Raw genomic sequence first — 18,711 nt, forward strand, 5'->3', positions numbered from 1 at the left:
CCAATGACGCCAGCCGAAATGTGCGCTGACAAACTAAAAATTATCCTGGAGGGTCTTTTCCCGAAGCACGACCCAACCGTATGGCCGCCTACACCGTACGTTGATGCAGACGGTGGAAATACTGGTGGCAATGAAGTTGACGAGCTACTTATTGCGGCAAAAGGGCTGAAAGCGAAGAAAGCTCCCGGACCGGATGGTATTCCCAACGTGGCACTGAAGACTGCGATCCTGGCGTTTCCGGACATGTTCAGGATAGTCCTACAGAAATGCCTGGACGAAGGCTGCTTCCCAGATAGATGGAAGATCCAGAAGCTGGTGTTGCTGTCAAAACCGGGAAACCACCAGGAGACCCAGCATCGTATCGGCCTATATGCCCGCTGGATACTCTTGGTAAACTTCTGGAAAGGGTCATCCTCAACAGGCTGACGACCTACGCTGAAAGTGAGAACGGACTATCGCAGAGGCAGTTCGGGTTCCGGAAAGGGATATCGACGGTGGACGCCATCCGCACAGTCATCGAGAGCGCGGAGCAAGCGTTGGAGCATAGCAAAAGAGAAGGGGAAACCGCTACTGCGCCGTGGTCACGATCGACGTAAAGAACGCGTTCAACAGTGCTAGCGGGGGGCCATCGCCGCAGCGCTGCACAGAATGCGGGTTCCGGACTATCTGTGCAAGATTCTGGAAAGTTACTTCCAGAACCGAGTACTGGTCTACGAAACAAACATCGGAAAGAGGTCGATTAGGGTCACGGCGGAAGTACCTCAGGGCTCCATACTCGGCCCAACGCTCTGGAATATAATGTACAACGGAGTGTTACCACTGGAACCGGCGGCGTGATAACTGCTGAATAGGGGTTGAGAACACTTTGAAGCAATATCTGATGTTGCTCCAAATGTATGTGAACCAAGACTGACTTGGATAGTTCCACCGAGCCTAGCTTGCACAACTTACATAACTAGACTATTTATGTTTCTGAATCGGCTGGTGTATAAATGATTATAATCCATCTAGCAATAACGGAGATATAAGCATGCAAACCTTACATAGTTTCGTTACATAGACATTTTTAGATTCTCGAATGGCACCTAGCCCCAGATAGTGGAGTAAAACATTGTCAATGTCTAAAAGGACTTATCTTTTCAACATAATTACTCAGTTCTTCGAGTAGATACAGAACACAAGATTTAGATCACGTTTTGGTCCATTTCGCTCTCACAGCGCCATATAATTTGACATCAATGCTCCCGCCAGTGATAGAAGCGACAGTCCTAGTCTAGTGTTATGAGTCTACTGCATTTCGCTCTTTAATACGAGAAACTTTATTATTAATTAAAATTAACATTAATGAAACGTGGACTTAGTTACTATCAGCCTTATTCCGCATTACGGCGGATCACTTCTTCGAACCATGGTGATTTGCCTTCATAGCACCAAAATTAAATCATTATCAACGTAATCGCATTCAAAAAAACAAAATCAACCGATTGCAATGCAAAATAAGTATGCATTTCCTTCAGCTTGGTGATACTCTTGTACCATTTTATACATATTCTTCCTGACAATTAGGAAGAATTATCAGATTTTGTTTTTTTGCTTCCAAACAATTTGATTGCTGCATCTGCGTAAACTTGATGAATTATTTTAGGCATACCAGGTTGAAGTACTTCACGTTTAATAGCATACAATTTTGATTTTATTCCTGGTAGTGATAGATGCTGTAGATTGGTACATCGAAGTGCAGCATGCAAACGATAATAATTAACAAAACCATCTGGATGTTGAAAGTTTATTGCTAATGTTAGTAGCTTTTTTACCGTCGCCGGAGGATAAGCTGGACCTCTCTTGTGATTTGAAGAATGTTTTGGACGTTGTATATCAGTTTCATATTCAGTTTCATACACATCCTCATTTTTACATGGGACCTCTAAAAAGACAGGTTCTTGTACTTCAGCGAGTTTATCTTCCATTTCATCCTCATTTGCCTCAGCATCATCTTCATTTGCATGAGCAAATAAACTTAAAGCGGCATTAATGAAAATTTTATCTTTTATTTTTGGCATTCCTGGTTCTTGAACTCTTTGTTTTATTGCAAACAATTTTGACTTTACGGCAGACGGCGAATAGTGCGATAGTTCTGGTATTTTTGCTAGTGCTTTCTGTAATTCAGAATAGTTGAATTTCCCATTGGGTCCCATATAATTTTTAGCGATTAAGAGGAATGTGTTCAAATGTGATTCATTCCAGCTTGGTCCACGACCCGATCGTCTTTTTCTGATTTCTGAATTGTTGGCTTTATTAGAACAAGGAACTTGTTCATCTTCAGATTCACCATGGTCACCATTTTCACAGTTCAAGTCCAAATAAACCAAACTCTGATCTTTCACATTAGTTTTAATAGTATCTGCCAATGAAGTAGAATCCATATTTTGATCATCAGGATCTGTTTTGAAATCATTGCTATCAAAAATCGTATCTTTTGATTCAAAACAAATACTATCCTCAAATTCAGGTTCAGAATCTTCATTTGCGTTACCAAACAAACTTAAAGCGGCTCTAGTGAAAATTCTATCTTTTATCTTTGGCATTCCTGGTTCATGAACTCTTTGTTTTATTGCAAACAATTTTGACTTTACAGCGGACGTTGAATAATGTGATAGTTCTGGTATTTCTGCTAGAGCTTTCTGTAATTCAGAATAGTTGAATTTCCCATTGGGTCCCATATAATTTTTAGCGATTAAAAGGAACGTGTTCAAATGTGATTCATTCCAGCTTGGTCCACGACCCGATCGTCCTTTTCTGATTTCTGAATTGTTGGCTTTATTAGAACAAGGAACTTGTTCATCTTCAGATTCAACATGGTCATCATTTTCACAATCAAAATTCTGACTTTTCACGTTGGTTTCAGTAGTATCTGCCAATGAATTGGAATCCATATTTGGATCATCAGGTTCTGTTTTGAAATCATTGCTGTCTAAAATTGTTTCTTTTGATTCAACGCAAATACTTTCTTCTGTTTCTGATTCTGAATCGGTTTCTATTTGTGGAACAAAATCATCTTCCATAGAATTTGATGCTTTCCCATCAGCAGCAGATTCCATTACCGTAAACCTTGATCGAAACATTTCGTTCGATTCTTGACACTGATGACTAAACACCTTAATGTTTTCTATAAACTTAGCGCATCTAGCACAAACTTTTGTACTAACGTTGTCCAGTTTAGGAAGCTAGATTGAAAGATACAAAAATAAAACAAAAAAGCGTTTGCAGTACAAAATATCAATAATATTATTACCTCCAGAAATAATAAGCTCATCAGGATCGCAGCATAATTTTGACCCTCGTAACAATCATCAAACAAATCTACTCCACCTACTATTTGTGGAGACCGGCAGCAGCGACATAACCCATTCTCTCGGACCTTTGATTGTTTAGAATGCTTCAGATTTTTTTCAACTACCATATTCCGTTGACAGTTAACTTTCTGTCCTTTACCGTAGATCTCCAGAGCCAAATCAAAATAGATACGTTTTGTGATCATCCCAGACGGTGCACCGCTCAAATATCGTCTTATCGCCCGTTTTATTTGAAACAGTTTCATTTTCAAACACATTTGACTGTATACCGATAGAACTGGATCTGAACGCAACGACCGATACAGGTTGGACACCATACTCGATGGTTGATGTAGAGTGCCCACGTAAGACTGCTTGATGTACTGCAAGATCTGTAGGACATGAGTCTCGTTCCATCTGACCCGCTGGCAGGATCTAGATACGTGTTTATGCATTTTCCCACAACTATCTACTTGTATTTACCAATGTAATGAAACTTTACTAACTTTAATAAAATCTGAAAATTGTTTTCCGGTGAAATCCGTACAATTGCAATGCAGTGACTGCGATATGGACCTTGAACGGTCTTAGCCGTCAAACTCAGTCAGCTGCAGCTCACTTGACACAGCAAAGGAAAAAAAGGGACTAAGACCAATGTTTGGATTGAAACTCGTCGAAAACTGGAATATTAAAAGCGCGGCTGGATCAGCGATGCCAGATTTATGGCGATTTCGCTTGAACCTGAAAGAGTCAGGTTCTAACCCCAACCGCTGTCAGTTCATACATTTTGACAGCAGTTGGGGTTAGGAACTGACTCAGTTTCGCCTCAAACGAAAACCACATTAGAGACATATCTGTATTTTACAGACTTTTGGTGTCTCCTACAGACGTAGCCAGAGATCTACAGACTTTTAAAAGGGTAATAGTGTTTAGTAAAATTGCACTAGAATAACTGTTTTCGAATACGAGAGATTCCTTCACAATAGAATTCTCGACAAACATATGATTACGGCCTAAAAGCCAACTGTCAAAATCCACTTTGAATGGAAATTCCGGACAAATTCTACTTTCACTAAAAATCTGGGACGGGACCTGCGGAAAGGAAAAAAACGCGTGTCAAATTGATCCAGCACGCAAATGTCAGATTGAACCGGCTGTCCTCAGAGTGATTAATATGGGGAGTATTCTATTTGAAATGAAGTAAATGCTAACTTTTTTTACAAATATTTCAATAAATTAATCATTAGATCAATAATGATAGTGGAGATGATAGTGCTTTCATTAATTTCGAGATCGTCAATTCTTGTGAACTTCTCCCACTGTTCTCACAAATCGGGATTCACCGGAAAATGGTGAAAGGTCATCTCCGGATTTTTCGCTTTACTACGACCGCAATTTTTGACCTTGCACTTCATGATAATGGATTCACAAAAAAATTTGAAAGTTCAATTCTTGTTTGTTCTTTAAAAAAGTCATGTCATTTCTTGAACTACACCAAGTATTAGTGTGTGTGAATCGAAGAAGTAAGATATAACAAACACAAAGAAAGAATAAGAAAACACGAATGCGCAGGTCCCGTCCCAGATAAAAATCAGGGGTAGGCTGTGGTTGTCAAATCACATATATTTTGCGCGTACCCAACATCTCGCCTCCAGATCAGCACTTTGGACCCGGTTTTTGGTTACTTCACCCCAAAAAGAGGATATAGGGTAAGCGGTTTTGCATATCTCGTGTACTAGTCGTTGACATATTTGTAAAAGGTATTATTTATTGCTGTTTAACCATGATAATCAGGTCCGGTCCAGCTGATGTTGGGTACGAAATACTTGCTAGATAGCGTCCCCCTGATAAAAATGTAGAAAAAAAAAGGTGACCACTTTTGTTTATTTGAATTTTCTAGTATTTTACTTCTAAAATGAAATAATTTTTTTCTAACAAACCCGCCCATAATGAAGACTTGCACAACACCATGATCGCCATTTTATTTTTTAATAGGTTACCTTTATCTTTTCACATTTGTGACAGCTATAAAAATCATAAGGCGCTGCAATGAAAATTATTTTTACTTCATTAATAAATCCTGTTGTTCGATTACGAAAACCGTAAAAATCGTATGAAAAGTATAAGCACAGATAACAGACGTTTAGGCTAGAACGAAATTTCTTCAAAAACCTGTGTAAACTTTCAAATTGGTAAACGTTGGAAATCCGTGTTTGACTATTGCCATCTGCACAACTGTTTGCTACACGTGTTTGACCGCTGCATGCAGCATTTTATTTATGCATCGATAGCATACTTTTCTATCTGCCTCTCGTTTCTTCTGCTGTAAATTTTGTGGATTGGACATATTCGGTCTATCCACTCATTGAATGCTTGTTAGAAGCAAATACAAATTTGTATTTGTTAGAAGTTTATGCATGAAAATGCATAAAAATCACAGCAGAAGAAAAGAGACGGGAATAGAAAGTATGCTAGCTAGGCATATTTTTGTTTCTCAGTGTGCACTCTAACTGCAGTATATCGATCACTGTGCCACCTACAAACGTTTGCTAATCGTGTTTCGTGGCCTAGAGACCATGACGTATCCAAACGAACATGAAATTTGACGTATTTCTATTGTGTATACGTCAAATTCCATGTTCGTTTGGATACGTCATGGCCTCTTGGCTACACTCTAACTAGAGTGCTCTATTCAAATTCAAAACTTATGAAATCGTGCTTTTGTATTTTTTTATGGTTTCATAAGGCAAATATAATGGATTTTGCTAGTCAATTTGCCTGAGTTTATAGCGCATCTCGAATAATAGGGCCCATGTTGTCAATTGATAGTTCGACGAGTTTTGATTCGAGCAAATAATAAGAGCCTTGATGTCACTACATTCGACGAGTTTTGATTCGAGTATACAACATCAAGCTCGGCAACCCCGCTGTTCCCCACACAAGTGTAATATTTACGTTGCATTGAAAAATCACGACAGATTGTTTTGTTCTTCGGAAAAATTGCAGCGATTTAGTATTTACAAAAACTAATTTAAAGATTAATAATTAATTAATCTTTTCACTATGGGTAAAAAGAAAGACAATTATTCGGAACGTGGAGGTAAGGGAAGAAGCAATTGATTGAATATATTTTTTCTGTTCTAGACACAGTTTATACTACTAAAAATCTTCGCGAGAATTTTTTTAGTGATAAACGTCTCAATCAAAGTGAAAACTATTAATGAATTTGTGGTTACTAATTCTATTTCCACAGAAGACTCTTCACAAGGATTTTCACACAAAAAGCATAAAAAACATAAGAAGCACAAAAAAAGTAAATCTCAGCTGCAAAAATACGACACATACGACTTTGTGACAGATGAGGTCGAGCAAACTGTTGAAGTTATGGAAGAGGTTGAATATATGGAAGCTGACCCGGAGCCGGAAATCATTACCGAGCTGGGAGCACAAGAACCTACTTCGCCCAGCACATCGCTGACCGTTCCTACTATTGCTAGTACCCCTTCATCCGGGCTTACGGGATCAAAAACAACGTCACAAGGGAAAAGCGCTTCGGTTGGAAAATCCGCAAAGAAAAAGAAAGGTAATAGAAGAGATAGTGGCACATCTAGCGAAGAAGAACGATGGCTAGATGCAATCGAATCAGGCAAACTAGAAGAGGTTGATGATGAGTTGAAAAAAATCAAGCCAAAAGATCCCAAACTAATGACCGCTCGTCAAAGGGCTATGTACGAAAGAAATACCGACAAAGATACTGTCACTCCAGGAGGTGAAATGTTAATGGCATTGCCGACTGGCTACAAGGAGAAAGTCTTGACTGCAGAAGCCATACAGAAGGCGCAGTTAAAATCCCAGAAACGCAAACAAATGGCAGATGAGAAGAGAGAAAAAGATAAAAGAAAAACAATGGAACGTTTGTTAAAAAAACAAGATTCTAAATCGGTAAAGGCAATCAAGAATCGACCGGTAAAGGTTCAGCTGCCAATGATAACTTACATCAATACCGTTCACGGTGCAACAATTTCACTGCCACCAAATGTGGATTTTCCCTTGCAGCCGCTAACAGAAAAGGAACCCCCCAAACCTATATTGTGCGGAATTCCAAACTGTACCAACGTAAAACGCTACAACTGTTCAAAGACGAACATCCCTCTCTGCAGCTATCGATGCTATAAAACGAATGTTGATTCAATAAAGCAAATCATTTGCTAGAGTTCCAAAGAGTATTTTGTTTATATAATTATGTTCAGATATAAGAAAAGCATCAGCGATACGTTTTCCAAACTCATTCCATGGATTGGTATTTAATGTTTTTAAAGGTTCCATGTTGTCAAACGAGTAATTCTGAAGCCAGTTTAAACTTTTCTTTATCAGATATATAAGAGAGAACAAATTGAAAATTACCCGGGATAATTCTGATCGTTCAAGCCTTACGTTAAACACCCAACCAACTCGAAAATAACACAAATTTATCGATGTAGCAGAAACAAGATACTACAAATACCTTCAATTATCCTCGTTTTTAACACCTCATGAAAACTAGAACTATTATTTCTGGAGAAGATTTGGAATAGGACATAAATAGCATTGAGAGCCTCTTTGTTTTCTTTCTCTTTCGATTATTACGACGACACTATAACACTTTGCATTAATTTTTCAGTACATATCGAAAGCCGACAGTTTTTACTAGAATATTATGCAAATGTTAAATGTTGAAACGATAGAGTAATGAACTGAAGAGAAAGACCCCAAAGAAAATCTCATTGCTACATACGTCCTATTGTAAATTTTCTCTAGATTTATTAGATATATTAGGAGGATATTAAAGCAATCTGTATTTTTTTGTAAACTTAGAACTTTCAATATAAACACAAATACTGCTCAATTGATAAAATAACAAGAATCTACGAAGAATGTTAATCAGTCCTGCCTAAAAAATAACAATCAGCAGTATGTAGTCATTTATTATAAAATTACATTGCGTTTTGCATTTTCGCAATGAATCTAGAACAGTTTAATAAACGTAGCATCCATACACTTTGAACACACGTAATCATCTGGGTCATCCACACCCGCACATCGCATATGCATGGTTTCTCCACCGCATGCTTTACATCCCACTAAATTTGTGAGTTTTGCACTTATCTTCACACCATTCTTAACCATACAATCCTTTTCAGCGGTACACCGTGATCCTTGAATATCCTTATACGCATTTGGTTCTAATTCCCAGGTTGCATCTCTCATGGGTACAAAGATACCATGCAATTTTGCATGTTCACTAAAATTTTTTGATTCGTAACAGTTAGGACATTTGAAGTAGTACCCGGATTCCGACGCATACCGTTGCATACACTTTCGGTGATACCAAGTATATTCTAGAGATTGTTTCTTAGATGACTCTTGTGGTGGACAACTCGAACAGAAGCTTGAAACTGGATTATACGGTGACATGTTTTCCCAACATATCCAGCATAGCGTATCTTCACCGTGGAGCTTCTCGTGACGAATTGGAAGATGCTCATGGCAGTATGAAGAATATTCATTGATGAACTGAGTCAAACAGTTGTTGTTGTAGCCGCAAATGTAATGAAATCTACGCTCACATTTCTCTGCATTGCATTTAATGGGAGCTGAAGAGCAATTGCAGTAATTACATATCTTATCCCGGTACTTTGGAAATGACGCGTAAATATCATTAACAAGGAAACCTAAAATACCAGCTTTGTCTGTCTGCCCTCCCTGGTAGATGTAAGTTCCTGATAGAAGGCAGAAGTAATGACAACGTAATACTTTTCCTTTTAGTTGTTTCTCAATAAAATCGCCGAATTTTAAATGGTGTTTGGCGGTCAGCAAGCAAATGTCGCATGGAAAATCTGAGTCTGCGCTAAGAAGTTTGAGTTTGAAGCGAGGGTCTGCTGCGATGCATAAGTTATCGTTGGGTTCGTAAGTAGACATGTTCGCCTGAGCATCCAAATGAGCTGAAAATTTTAATGAATCAATTTTAATTACAAATTGGAATAACTTAGAAAAAAAAAATGTTTGTACCATCACAATCTATTTCGTTGCCTTCCGAAACATTGCTGTCCGTCTGCATATCCTCATCTACTAAAGCCAGTTCATAGTACAAACGAATTTCTGCTACCTTAGCTTTAATCGTTTCAGCAATTTCTTGCTGACCCCAATATCTTCTATTGGTTAGACGATGAACGATTGGAAATAAATTCTGCAGCGTTTCCACATCAACCAGCATTTGTGAACGCAGCAAATTAGCAACAGTGACTGTGTCCACGGTTGTTTCCATTGTTATCAGCAATCGATCGAGGCGGGCAAACTTCCGATAAAAAGGGTTTGAATATTTGAAACCTTTAAAAAGCTCCAGTAGATCCACATTGCAATAAACTCTGTTTTTAACGAATGGGTAACATTTTCGTAACTGCTCTAATGGAAGGCACTCGACGCAGGATTTGACCTAGTTAACATTTTAATCAGTTGGGCGACTCACGAATCAGAAATTTTACTCATTGAGCAGTTATCCCAAGTGACTTACCGTTTCGGAAACAAGCTGAATATCTTCAACGGTCTGAGGTAAGTGGAATAGAAATGCCGAAAATCCAGTACAGCTATCACATGAAATAAACCTTAAACGATCGAAACCAACGTACAAATAGTCATGTTCGTCTAGAATGTCTTCACTGAGGTCCATTTTATGTATTTTTGATAAATTTCTTGAAACAGCCCAACGAATAAGAACCCTTACACTGTAAGTTCACTCTAATGTTTACCAAGGACATAGAGGATAAAGTCTCGCCAATTCTATCGTTTATGTTTACCATGTATCTGTCAGTGGATGAGGCCGACTGGAGGGCGTCTATTATTGGCTCGATACAAAACTCGTCGAAATATCAATTGACGAAAGGTTTATGGCTGGATGTTGTTAGAACGAATCAAATTTCGTCGAAAGTAAACAAAGTTGATTCCGTAGCGTCAAACTGGCGCTCAGGTGGCGAAATCGTTAGAGTTCAACTGAGATATCTGACGTTCAAAATACGCACACAGAGATCTCGCATTTTTATACTACAGCCAAATACAAATATTTGCTACAGCCCTCCTTGTAAGCCCAGATTTGTTTTCCTTCCAATTCAAACGTCAAAACGGCTGGCTTAGCTGAACTAGTGCGAGCTCGGTTTCGCGGTAGCTTTCAGCTGAGAAAATCGAGTAGGACGAGTAGAAGCAGATTTGAATTTAATTCAGGAACTTAGCCACTTTCCCGAAGCTTCCGGTTCCAAAGCGGTCAATGTGGATTCAGTGAGCTGAAACTAGAAATCCAAGTAATTTACACATTTATGAAGTTTTGCTTGTTTAGATAATATGCTGATACCGATTTTTATGGAAATTTCATGCGCGACCGCACTCTTCAACCCGTAACTCCGGAACCATAAGTCAAATCAGAATGAAATTCAAGAGTATCCTATGGGAATATTGTACCTTATTTGTAACGTTATTTGAGACTAAGTTTGATTACAGATAATACGTTTAAGCTCCAGCTACAGAAATTCCGAATAAATTAGACGTCTGAAACACGTTTGCAGATGGCGCAGTGATCGATACAATGCAGTTAGAGTGTAGCTGTCAAACACGTGTAGCAAACAGTTGCGCAGATGGCAATAGCGAAACACGGATTTCCAACGTTTATCAATTTGAAAGTTTACACAGGTTTTTGAAGAAATTTTGTTCTTACCTAAACGTCTGTTATCTGTGGTTTGATAAAATAGATTCAGCCATCACCGAGTAACCAATATGCATCTGTTGGTCATATACATACATGCACACATACGCATACACAAACATTCGGTGGGGCAGCAGGAACTGGAAGACAGAAGACCAGGGGCTTAACGTTTCCTCCCGGACCTACTGCGAGTTGGGGAGTCTTGCTAGGATATGGTGGGGCAAGGCAATGTTGGGCGCTGCTAAACCATATAAATCCGAAATCCGTCGAAGCGAGTCGGTGCTGTTTTCGCTAAGGTTTTATCAAATACAAATTATTTAAATATTTGTATTTGGGTTTTATCCAAGGCTTTAGCACAAAGCCCCCTCACCCAACTGGAGTGCCAACCGAAACATTAGGATCGACGGCATACTGGCGACAGATCACAGATGTGAATGAGGATCTCATCGAAATTATCCACGGACCGACAGCCACGCCATTCCACTACTCTAGTAGTCCCAATAAAGCTTTGATAGGTCTCCAAGTACGTCCGAAACCCAGCGCATTAGCCGATGGAAGTAGACTCAGTTGAAAGCTCCTGACTAGCGCCGTTCCGGCTCTGAACGCGGTAACCTATGAAGGACCGCATCAACTCTTGCATAAAATTATATGAGGCGACTACTTATTAAGGGCGTAGATAGCGACTTGGAGTTGGGTCCCAAAAAGTATGGAAGAAGACAAGAATTAAAAAAATTGTGGTGAACTCGTTCGCCGAAGGTGGTGAACTCGTTCACCGGAGGTGGTGAACTCGATCGCCGAAGATGGACTAGCGAGGTCGCCGACCCAGTATAACGAACAAATGCAACAGCAAGTTCAACCGGCAGCAGCAGCGAGAGCAGCCCAGGGAGGCTATACCGAGGATGAGCGGCGACAAACCAACTGGACGCCAAGAAAAGGTAGGGTTTCAGGTGCGAACGCCGAAACCAAGCATTACATAAGCAAATCAGCAGTCTGGGTTACCTAAGGTGACGAAGTTGAGGCAAAAAATCGAAGAACTCTATGAATACGTTAAAAACAAGGGTAACGTGCACGGACAGATCAAGGATCTAGTGATTAGCATCAAATCCGCCGTAGCAACAGCCGAATGTGAACAAATGGCGTTACTAGAGCGAGCTGAAATGCCGAAGACCGCGGAGATAGCGAAAGCAGAAGCCTATGAGACGCAGAAGGTTGGCCGGTCTTCTCGTTCAGTGAAACGAGTAAGGGAACACCAGAAGAGGAGGAGGAACCGAAGAAGCCCAAGAACGTCGGTAAAAGACAGCGAAACAATCGACAATTGCAGAGTGAAACCGCAGAAGAGAGGAGGAAAAACAGAAAGAAAAAAGGATAAGAAGAAAACCTTCAGCTGCGCCAGGAGAAGCATAGGGGAGTCGGTCTAGTCGTCAAAGCAAAAGACCGAGTGACGTACGCTGCAATTCTTAAAAGGATGAGAGAGGATCCCAAGCTGAAGGAGCTGGGGGAAAACGTTATTAGAACCAGGCGTACTCAGAAAGGCGAAATGCTTTTTCGAGCTGATGAGAGATCCAATGACCAAGAGCTCAGTCTATCGGGAACTCGCGACAGAAGCGGTGGGCCCAAAAGCGAATGTGAGAGCTTTAGTTCAGGAAGCAGTAGTCGAGTGCAGGAATCTGGACGAAATCACAACGGAAGACGAAGTGAGTAGCGCGCTAATAGAGCAATGTAAGCTGGAGAAAGAGCAGATATCAATCGGATTGAGGAAACCATACAGTGGCACACAGACAGCAGTGATATGCTTGTCGCCAACCACCAATAATCTTCGACCGGTAAGATCAAAATCGGATGGTCGGTGTACTCGTTACGATTGATCCTTAGAGCCACTAAATAAATGGAGAGGTGTTTCAGGTGCCTGGGTTTCGGCCATCAGGCAAGAAATTGTAGAGGCCCAGAGAGATGTGATCTGTGCAGCAAATGTGAGGTGAAGGGAAAGGGACACATTGCTAGAGACTGCACAAAGCATCTGAAGTGCTTGCTCTGCCCAAATGAGGGCGGAAAAGACCACATGGCGGGAGGCTTCTTATGCCCAGAGCATAAAAAGGCGAAGGCAAGCAAATGATGATGGGGATAATCCAGCTTAAACTCTTGAGACATTTCACAGCATCTGTTGTGGCAATCAATAACAGGAACGAAGTGAGACGTGGCAATTATTGCAGAGCCTTATCGTGTTCCTCCCGGTAACAGTAGCCGGGAGGTGGATAGTGCAGGGATAGCGGCAATCTAAGTGATGGGCGGTTTCCCTGTTCAAGAGCTGGTGGATGGCACCAGGCTTGCGAAATGTACCGGAGAACGACACGAATGAGCAGACAATCATACAACGCAACTGGCGGCAGCTGCCGACTGCCCAGTACTGCAACAGCAGCGACTGGAAATGTCATGGATCTCATAACATTTCCATTCGGGAATGTTATGTTCGTTCTGTTCTGTAAGCTGTCTTTTTCTCCCGAGTCCGAGATAGACCCGTTGTGGTAAACAGCTACTCTTTTCCCATGCTGTCACCAATGAGCCCGACAGTTTAGTTTACGCTATGCTTTGGGATTAGTTTTGCCTATCGGCGCTCACCAAATAATAACACACACATGCTACATCATCGCTTCGCTGTGCTGCGGAAATTTTCGTTTCTTTTATTTTCGCTTTCTGTCTCTGGAGCTCATGTAAGCAAAACAGTACTTTAGTAACCTGTTCACTTGGCTTATCAGTGTTACTTTGGATGTTGCTAAGACCAGATTACCGAATGTTTATGGGTGTTCAATCATGTGATTACTGATATATTAAAAGGGGGAGGGAGAGAAAATTTGATTTTAAAACTTTACGATTTATTTGCAAGTGCACCTACCAAGAACCGCTTTATTGTATCTAATAGTGAGATGGGATCTTTCAATTATCTTCGAATGGATTAAAATGCCGAAAGTAACGTTAAATTTCACCACGAATTTTTCCGAAAATGTTCAATCAGTAAAATTTTCAAAATAACTTTTAAACATCAGCAAGGACTGTTACATCACACGGTAGTTAGTTTCGACTTGTAACTTGCACGACATTACATAAATAAACTAACCCAGTGGTGAAAGAGTTCGGAACTATGTTACATATCTTTTTTATATTGATTGAATTGAAAAAAAAAATCAATTTGAAAGTACACCGAGAATATATTTTAAAAATTTCATGGAGGTCCGACAAAAGATTTTCGCATTTCGCTTACCATGAGCAGCGATTACTTGAAACATTAAACTGGATTTTCTCGAAATGTTTTTTCTCCTAAATATTTTTTACATGATTACGATTGCCATAAAATTAGGTAACCGATCTTCATTTTTCCACAATTGTTCGTAATTAGTTATTCTCGTACTTTAGCGAATCTTTTTAATGCATAAGTTTTTATTTTGAGAATAATAATTTTTTGAATCAAATTTTACAGCTCAAACATTTAGGAAAAAGTTCCCTAATGCAGAAATTTTGATTGAAAATATCAAAATATTTATTTATTTAAGCGCTAAGGTACTCCTATACTAATAAGTTTTTTGAGTTTTAGAATTTTAGTTCATATGGTTGATTTTCATCGTGATCATAGCAAATCTGTTAAAAAATGTTTTGAGGAAAAAGGCATAGCTCTACCACAGATAACAGACGTTTAGGCTCGATTTGAATCGTGTGTAAATACCCGCTACTGAAATTCCGAATAAATCAGACGTCTGAAACACGTTTGGCAAACGTTTACAGATGGTGCAGTGATCGATACAATACAGTTAGAGTGCAGCTGTCAAACATGTGAAGCAAACAGTTGCGCAGATGGCAATAGTGAAACACGGATTTCAAACGTTTATCAATTTGAAAGTTTACACAGGTTTTTGAAGAAATTTTATTCTAGCCTAAACGTCTGTTATCTGTGGCTCTACCAATTACCAATAAGTTTTATAAACCTTCCTTTGTTTTTTTACTACGAAAAATGTACTATCAAAAAACTATACCTTAGATATAATAAAATCATTGCTTTATCAATCTTTATCACCTTTGGAATTCAAATTTTTCTCGCTTTTTCATCGTAAAAAAGGTTACATCCTTATTGGATTACTAAAAACATCTTGCGTTTAAAATGAACACTCCGTGATCTCTCATGATTTTATCATGTTTTGAATAATAAAAAAATAATATTCTAGTACTGAAATGAATTTCAGTCTTCTCCAGATATCGATATGCATGAAATTGGGAGATTTTATCTATTAGAAACACGTTTTTCACTGCTGGTCTCAACGCAATAATATTTTTGTATCTCTAAAGATGGGATCAACGTCTTTTGTCAATGATTTTTTATCTTTGTGGTAATGGTACCCAAATTTCCAAGAGAAGATACCAGTATTCAAATATTTGCAATTTCTCAGATAGTCAAGCAGCACTAAATGCCCTAAGGGCTCCTACATGTCGCTCAAAACTAATATGGGAGTGCATCCTTGCACTCCGACAACTGGCGGAGAAAAATCATGTCAATCTATACTGGGTTCCAGGAAATTGTGGAGTTGCAGGGAATGAAAAAGCCGAGGAGTTAGTAAGAAGAGGGTCTTCCACTAATTTTATCGGACCAGAACAATTCTGTGGATTCTCATCGAGTGCCCTCAAAATGGAGCTGAAGAAGTGGGAGATCACAGCTATAAACAACAATTGGGGTACCGTAACTGGACTGCTACAATTAAAGAAATTGATTTCACCTAACGATAAAAAAGCCTGGAGTTAATTATGATTAAGGGGTAAGGGTTTCAGCGTGAAAAAACACTTTTTGCGATTTTTTTAGAACTTTGCGTGAAGCGAATTGATCAAAACTTTTTTTTTTAGAACTTTGCGTGAAGCGAATTGATCAAAACTTTTGTACATTATAATGTATCATTTCAATAGCAATAACAAGCGCCATAAAAAATCATACATAGGCATTTGTTGTGGAGCGTGTTTGTGTGCTATTGAATGGGGATTGTCTGCGCGCCAGATGACGCTTCGGAACAAATTGTGTTTTCCTCCTATTTCGTTGAAAGTTGCAGCAACGCGCGATGGGTATTAGCTAGTTTTAAATAAAAATTTCTATTTTTGACGAAAAATTCCGCCTTTTTATGATTAAACACCCCCTTAATCAAAAAATAGCTTAAAAACTCAACGTAGGGTTTAGGTATTTTTTACCTAGAATGTGTTTGAAAGAAATCGCTTAAGTAGTTTTTGAATGGAAAGTAAAAACGCAAATCATGTTTTTTCAAGAGACGTTCTACAAAAAGCTTCATCACCGCGTCGTTTGTCGATATTACAAAAGTTTTGATCAATTCGCTTCACGAAAAGTTCTAAAAAACTTTTGCAAAAAGTGTTTTTTCTTCATGCTGAACCCCTTACCCCAACATACAATGGCAATGTTTGTGGAAATTGAATAGAAATAACATAGCACGTAACATAATGCTAGCCAATCTAGTCAACTTACACGAAACAATTTTCGTATCAATTAACGATCAGGAATTCGTATAGATTGGTATTCATCCCTTTACTTATTTCATAAGAAAGATATAAGTAACAAAAGTGGCTTGTTAATTATCGAATGAATGTGTTTAAGCGAAATGGTAACTTGAACGCGCACCCCATTTGAGATAATAAGGGAAACAAAGATGATAAGCAACGGTTTCAAATGGGTAAAGTTTAGATGAGAATATACTGAGAATGGGTTCACCACTCCATGTGTATAACTGATTTAACTCTCATCTCAATATAAGAAACAGAGCAATCATACGATAGAAAAATAAATAGAAACCCTTAACTGTAATTTATACAAAATAGTGCGAAAAGATTACAGCAACATTGCTCAGCTGTGAACAAAGTAGATGAAAATTTAAATCATTCCTCAAATTCACACGACTTGGAGACGATTCATAAATTACAAAAGGCAAAAATTGCCCAAAATTGACGCCCCCTCTCTCCCCCCGGAAGCATGTTCCAGTTCTGGGATACTATTTGTGAATTTCAATGGAATGCTGGCAATATGGGTATCAAAATTCATGGAATGTATGCTGTATCCCGTGGATTTGGAACCATTTGGTGATTTGACCCTGGAACGGACATTCCGCAGCAGGTTCCCGTGGAGCAGTGTGTGGCGATTCTGAGGTCAAATTGCTATATGGTCCTCTAACAATAAATAACAGACTTCCGAGACAATTTGAAGAGTTTTGATACTCCTATTGCTAGGACATTATCAAAATTTACAAATCATACTCTAGCACTAGAACATTACTCCGGAAAATCCGGATTACCAAGAACCAGGTTCATTCATCCGGTTAAATTTTACTGAATAAAAAAGTGGACGAGTTCCTCAATCCAAAACATCTAAAAGTGTCCAAATCGGTTAAAGAAAGCCATAGTTATGAGCATTTCAATTTGTGGGTACCCGGGTACCCTCGTCGGCCTGTTGAAGGAGTTTTTTGTTGGACACATATCGGTTAAGAAAATAATCTTAGATTATTTTCAATCTTCTTAAACAATCAAATTGTGCATCGTCAACAAAAAATAAATAATAGCTGACCATTCTCCCACTCTATTTTGGCACACTTCCTCTTTCTATATTGCCCAATACATTCCCTCCCAGCTGTCGGGAGAAAAATGTTATGACATCACGGTAATGGATAGCAAAACAGTTCAGATATGCTGCTGTCACAACATATCGAACTCGTAACATTCCCGAAGCACCTAACTTTACCCTCTGAGCATATTACTGTACATCGCCACTCAGAAACAACCAAACCTTCGGCTTCTGTACATGAGTGCTACGAAATGACTGTACCCTAATTCGCTTGCGTGTGTCATACCTCTCACGGTAACACACAGCACTCATTCAGACACTGAACGGCTATAGCAGCGCTCGGCAGCTGGGCTCGCCGCTGGCTGTGACTGTGTTGTCTTAGGTGCCAGCCAAAATAAATGTTAGCAGTTCGCAAGCCTGGATGGCACACACGAAGGCTTCCTGGTCGCCAGGATGAACGACGTATTCGTATGTAACTGTTATGCTACTCCACGGTGGGAACCAGAGGAGTACAACCGGATGCTGGACCCACTAACTGACTCGCTGGTCGGGCGAACGTCGGTTGTTATAGGAGGTAATTTTAACGCTTGGGCTGTGGAGTGGGGTAACAGGCTGGTCAACAGAAGCTGTTACAATCTATTGGAAGCACTGACGAAGCTGGACGTAAGGCTGTGTAACGAAGGTTTCCCTAACACATTCCGTAAAGACGGCCGGGAACCCATCATAGACTTAACATTCTGCAGTGCGTCGTTGATGGATAACATGAATTGTGCGAGTTAGTGAACAGTATACCAGTTAGTGAACCAAGCAATCCACTACTGCATTGGTCGGCGAAATTGTGCGGTTACGCCGAGAGTAATGACTGGTGAGCGGAAGAGGAAAACAGGACTTCGAGAAGGATCTTTTTGTGGAAGCACTTCGTGCTGACATCGTCACTCCCATTCCGAGTGCCGATGAGCTGTCGGAAGCAGTAGCTAGGGCATGTGATGTAATAATGTCTAGGAAAATGGAGCCGATGAACTACCGGCGTCCGGCGTAATTGTGGAACGAAAGGCCCG

The 18,711-nt window shown here is 39.6% G+C and overlaps 3 protein-coding genes across 3 annotated transcripts; 1 reads left to right on the forward strand and 2 right to left on the reverse strand.

Moving 5' to 3' along the window:
- Nucleotides 1-1,295: 1,295 nt before the first annotated feature.
- On the reverse strand, nucleotides 1,296-3,952 carry LOC131694029 (uncharacterized). Its single transcript, XM_058982368.1, has 2 exons — nucleotides 3,293-3,952; nucleotides 1,296-3,224 (listed from the first exon to the last, which is right to left on the reverse strand). The coding sequence occupies exons 1-2, from the start codon at nucleotides 3,785-3,787 to the stop codon at nucleotides 1,563-1,565; spliced, it is 2,157 nt and encodes a 718-aa protein (XP_058838351.1). The 5' UTR covers nucleotides 3,788-3,952; the 3' UTR covers nucleotides 1,296-1,562.
- A 2,319-nt stretch (nucleotides 3,953-6,271) lies between these two features.
- On the forward strand, nucleotides 6,272-7,555 carry LOC131694032 (INO80 complex subunit B). The gene is made up of 2 exons (XM_058982371.1): nucleotides 6,272-6,432; nucleotides 6,586-7,555. Exons 1-2 carry the CDS (start codon nucleotides 6,396-6,398, stop codon nucleotides 7,542-7,544), a joined length of 996 nt encoding a protein of 331 aa, XP_058838354.1. The 5' UTR covers nucleotides 6,272-6,395; the 3' UTR covers nucleotides 7,545-7,555.
- Nucleotides 7,556-8,276: 721 nt separating this feature from the next.
- LOC131694030 (PHD finger protein 7-like) lies at nucleotides 8,277-10,141 on the reverse strand. The gene is made up of 3 exons (XM_058982369.1): nucleotides 9,883-10,141; nucleotides 9,381-9,804; nucleotides 8,277-9,313 (listed from the first exon to the last, which is right to left on the reverse strand). Exons 1-3 carry the CDS (start codon nucleotides 10,036-10,038, stop codon nucleotides 8,337-8,339), a joined length of 1,557 nt encoding a protein of 518 aa, XP_058838352.1. The 5' UTR covers nucleotides 10,039-10,141; the 3' UTR covers nucleotides 8,277-8,336.
- Nucleotides 10,142-18,711: the final 8,570 nt, after the last annotated feature.

This window comes from Topomyia yanbarensis, chromosome 3 (assembly GCF_030247195.1).
Source record: "Topomyia yanbarensis strain Yona2022 chromosome 3, ASM3024719v1, whole genome shotgun sequence".
Classification (NCBI taxonomy): domain Eukaryota; kingdom Metazoa; phylum Arthropoda; class Insecta; order Diptera; family Culicidae; genus Topomyia; species Topomyia yanbarensis.

Excerpts from the sequence above, each read along its gene's own strand:
- LOC131694029 (XM_058982368.1), bottom strand. The coding sequence starts at position 3,787 with ATGCATAAACACGTATCTAGATCCTGCCAGCGGGTCAGATGGAACGAG. Across the intron at positions 3,225-3,292 it reads TGAGCTTATTATTTCTGGAG|CTTCCTAAACTGGACAACGT; the intron begins GTAATAATATTA and ends CTTTCAATCTAG.
- LOC131694032 (XM_058982371.1), top strand. The coding sequence starts at position 6,396 with ATGGGTAAAAAGAAAGACAATTATTCGGAACGTGGAG. Across the intron at positions 6,433-6,585 it reads CAATTATTCGGAACGTGGAG|AAGACTCTTCACAAGGATTT; the intron begins GTAAGGGAAGAA and ends CTATTTCCACAG.
- LOC131694030 (XM_058982369.1), bottom strand. The coding sequence starts at position 10,038 with ATGGACCTCAGTGAAGACATTCTAGACGAACATGACTATTTGTACGTT. Across the intron at positions 9,805-9,882 it reads TTCAGCTTGTTTCCGAAACG|GTCAAATCCTGCGTCGAGTG; the intron begins GTAAGTCACTTG and ends AATGTTAACTAG. Across the intron at positions 9,314-9,380 it reads CAACGAAATAGATTGTGATG|CTCATTTGGATGCTCAGGCG; the intron begins GTACAAACATTT and ends TAAAATTTTCAG.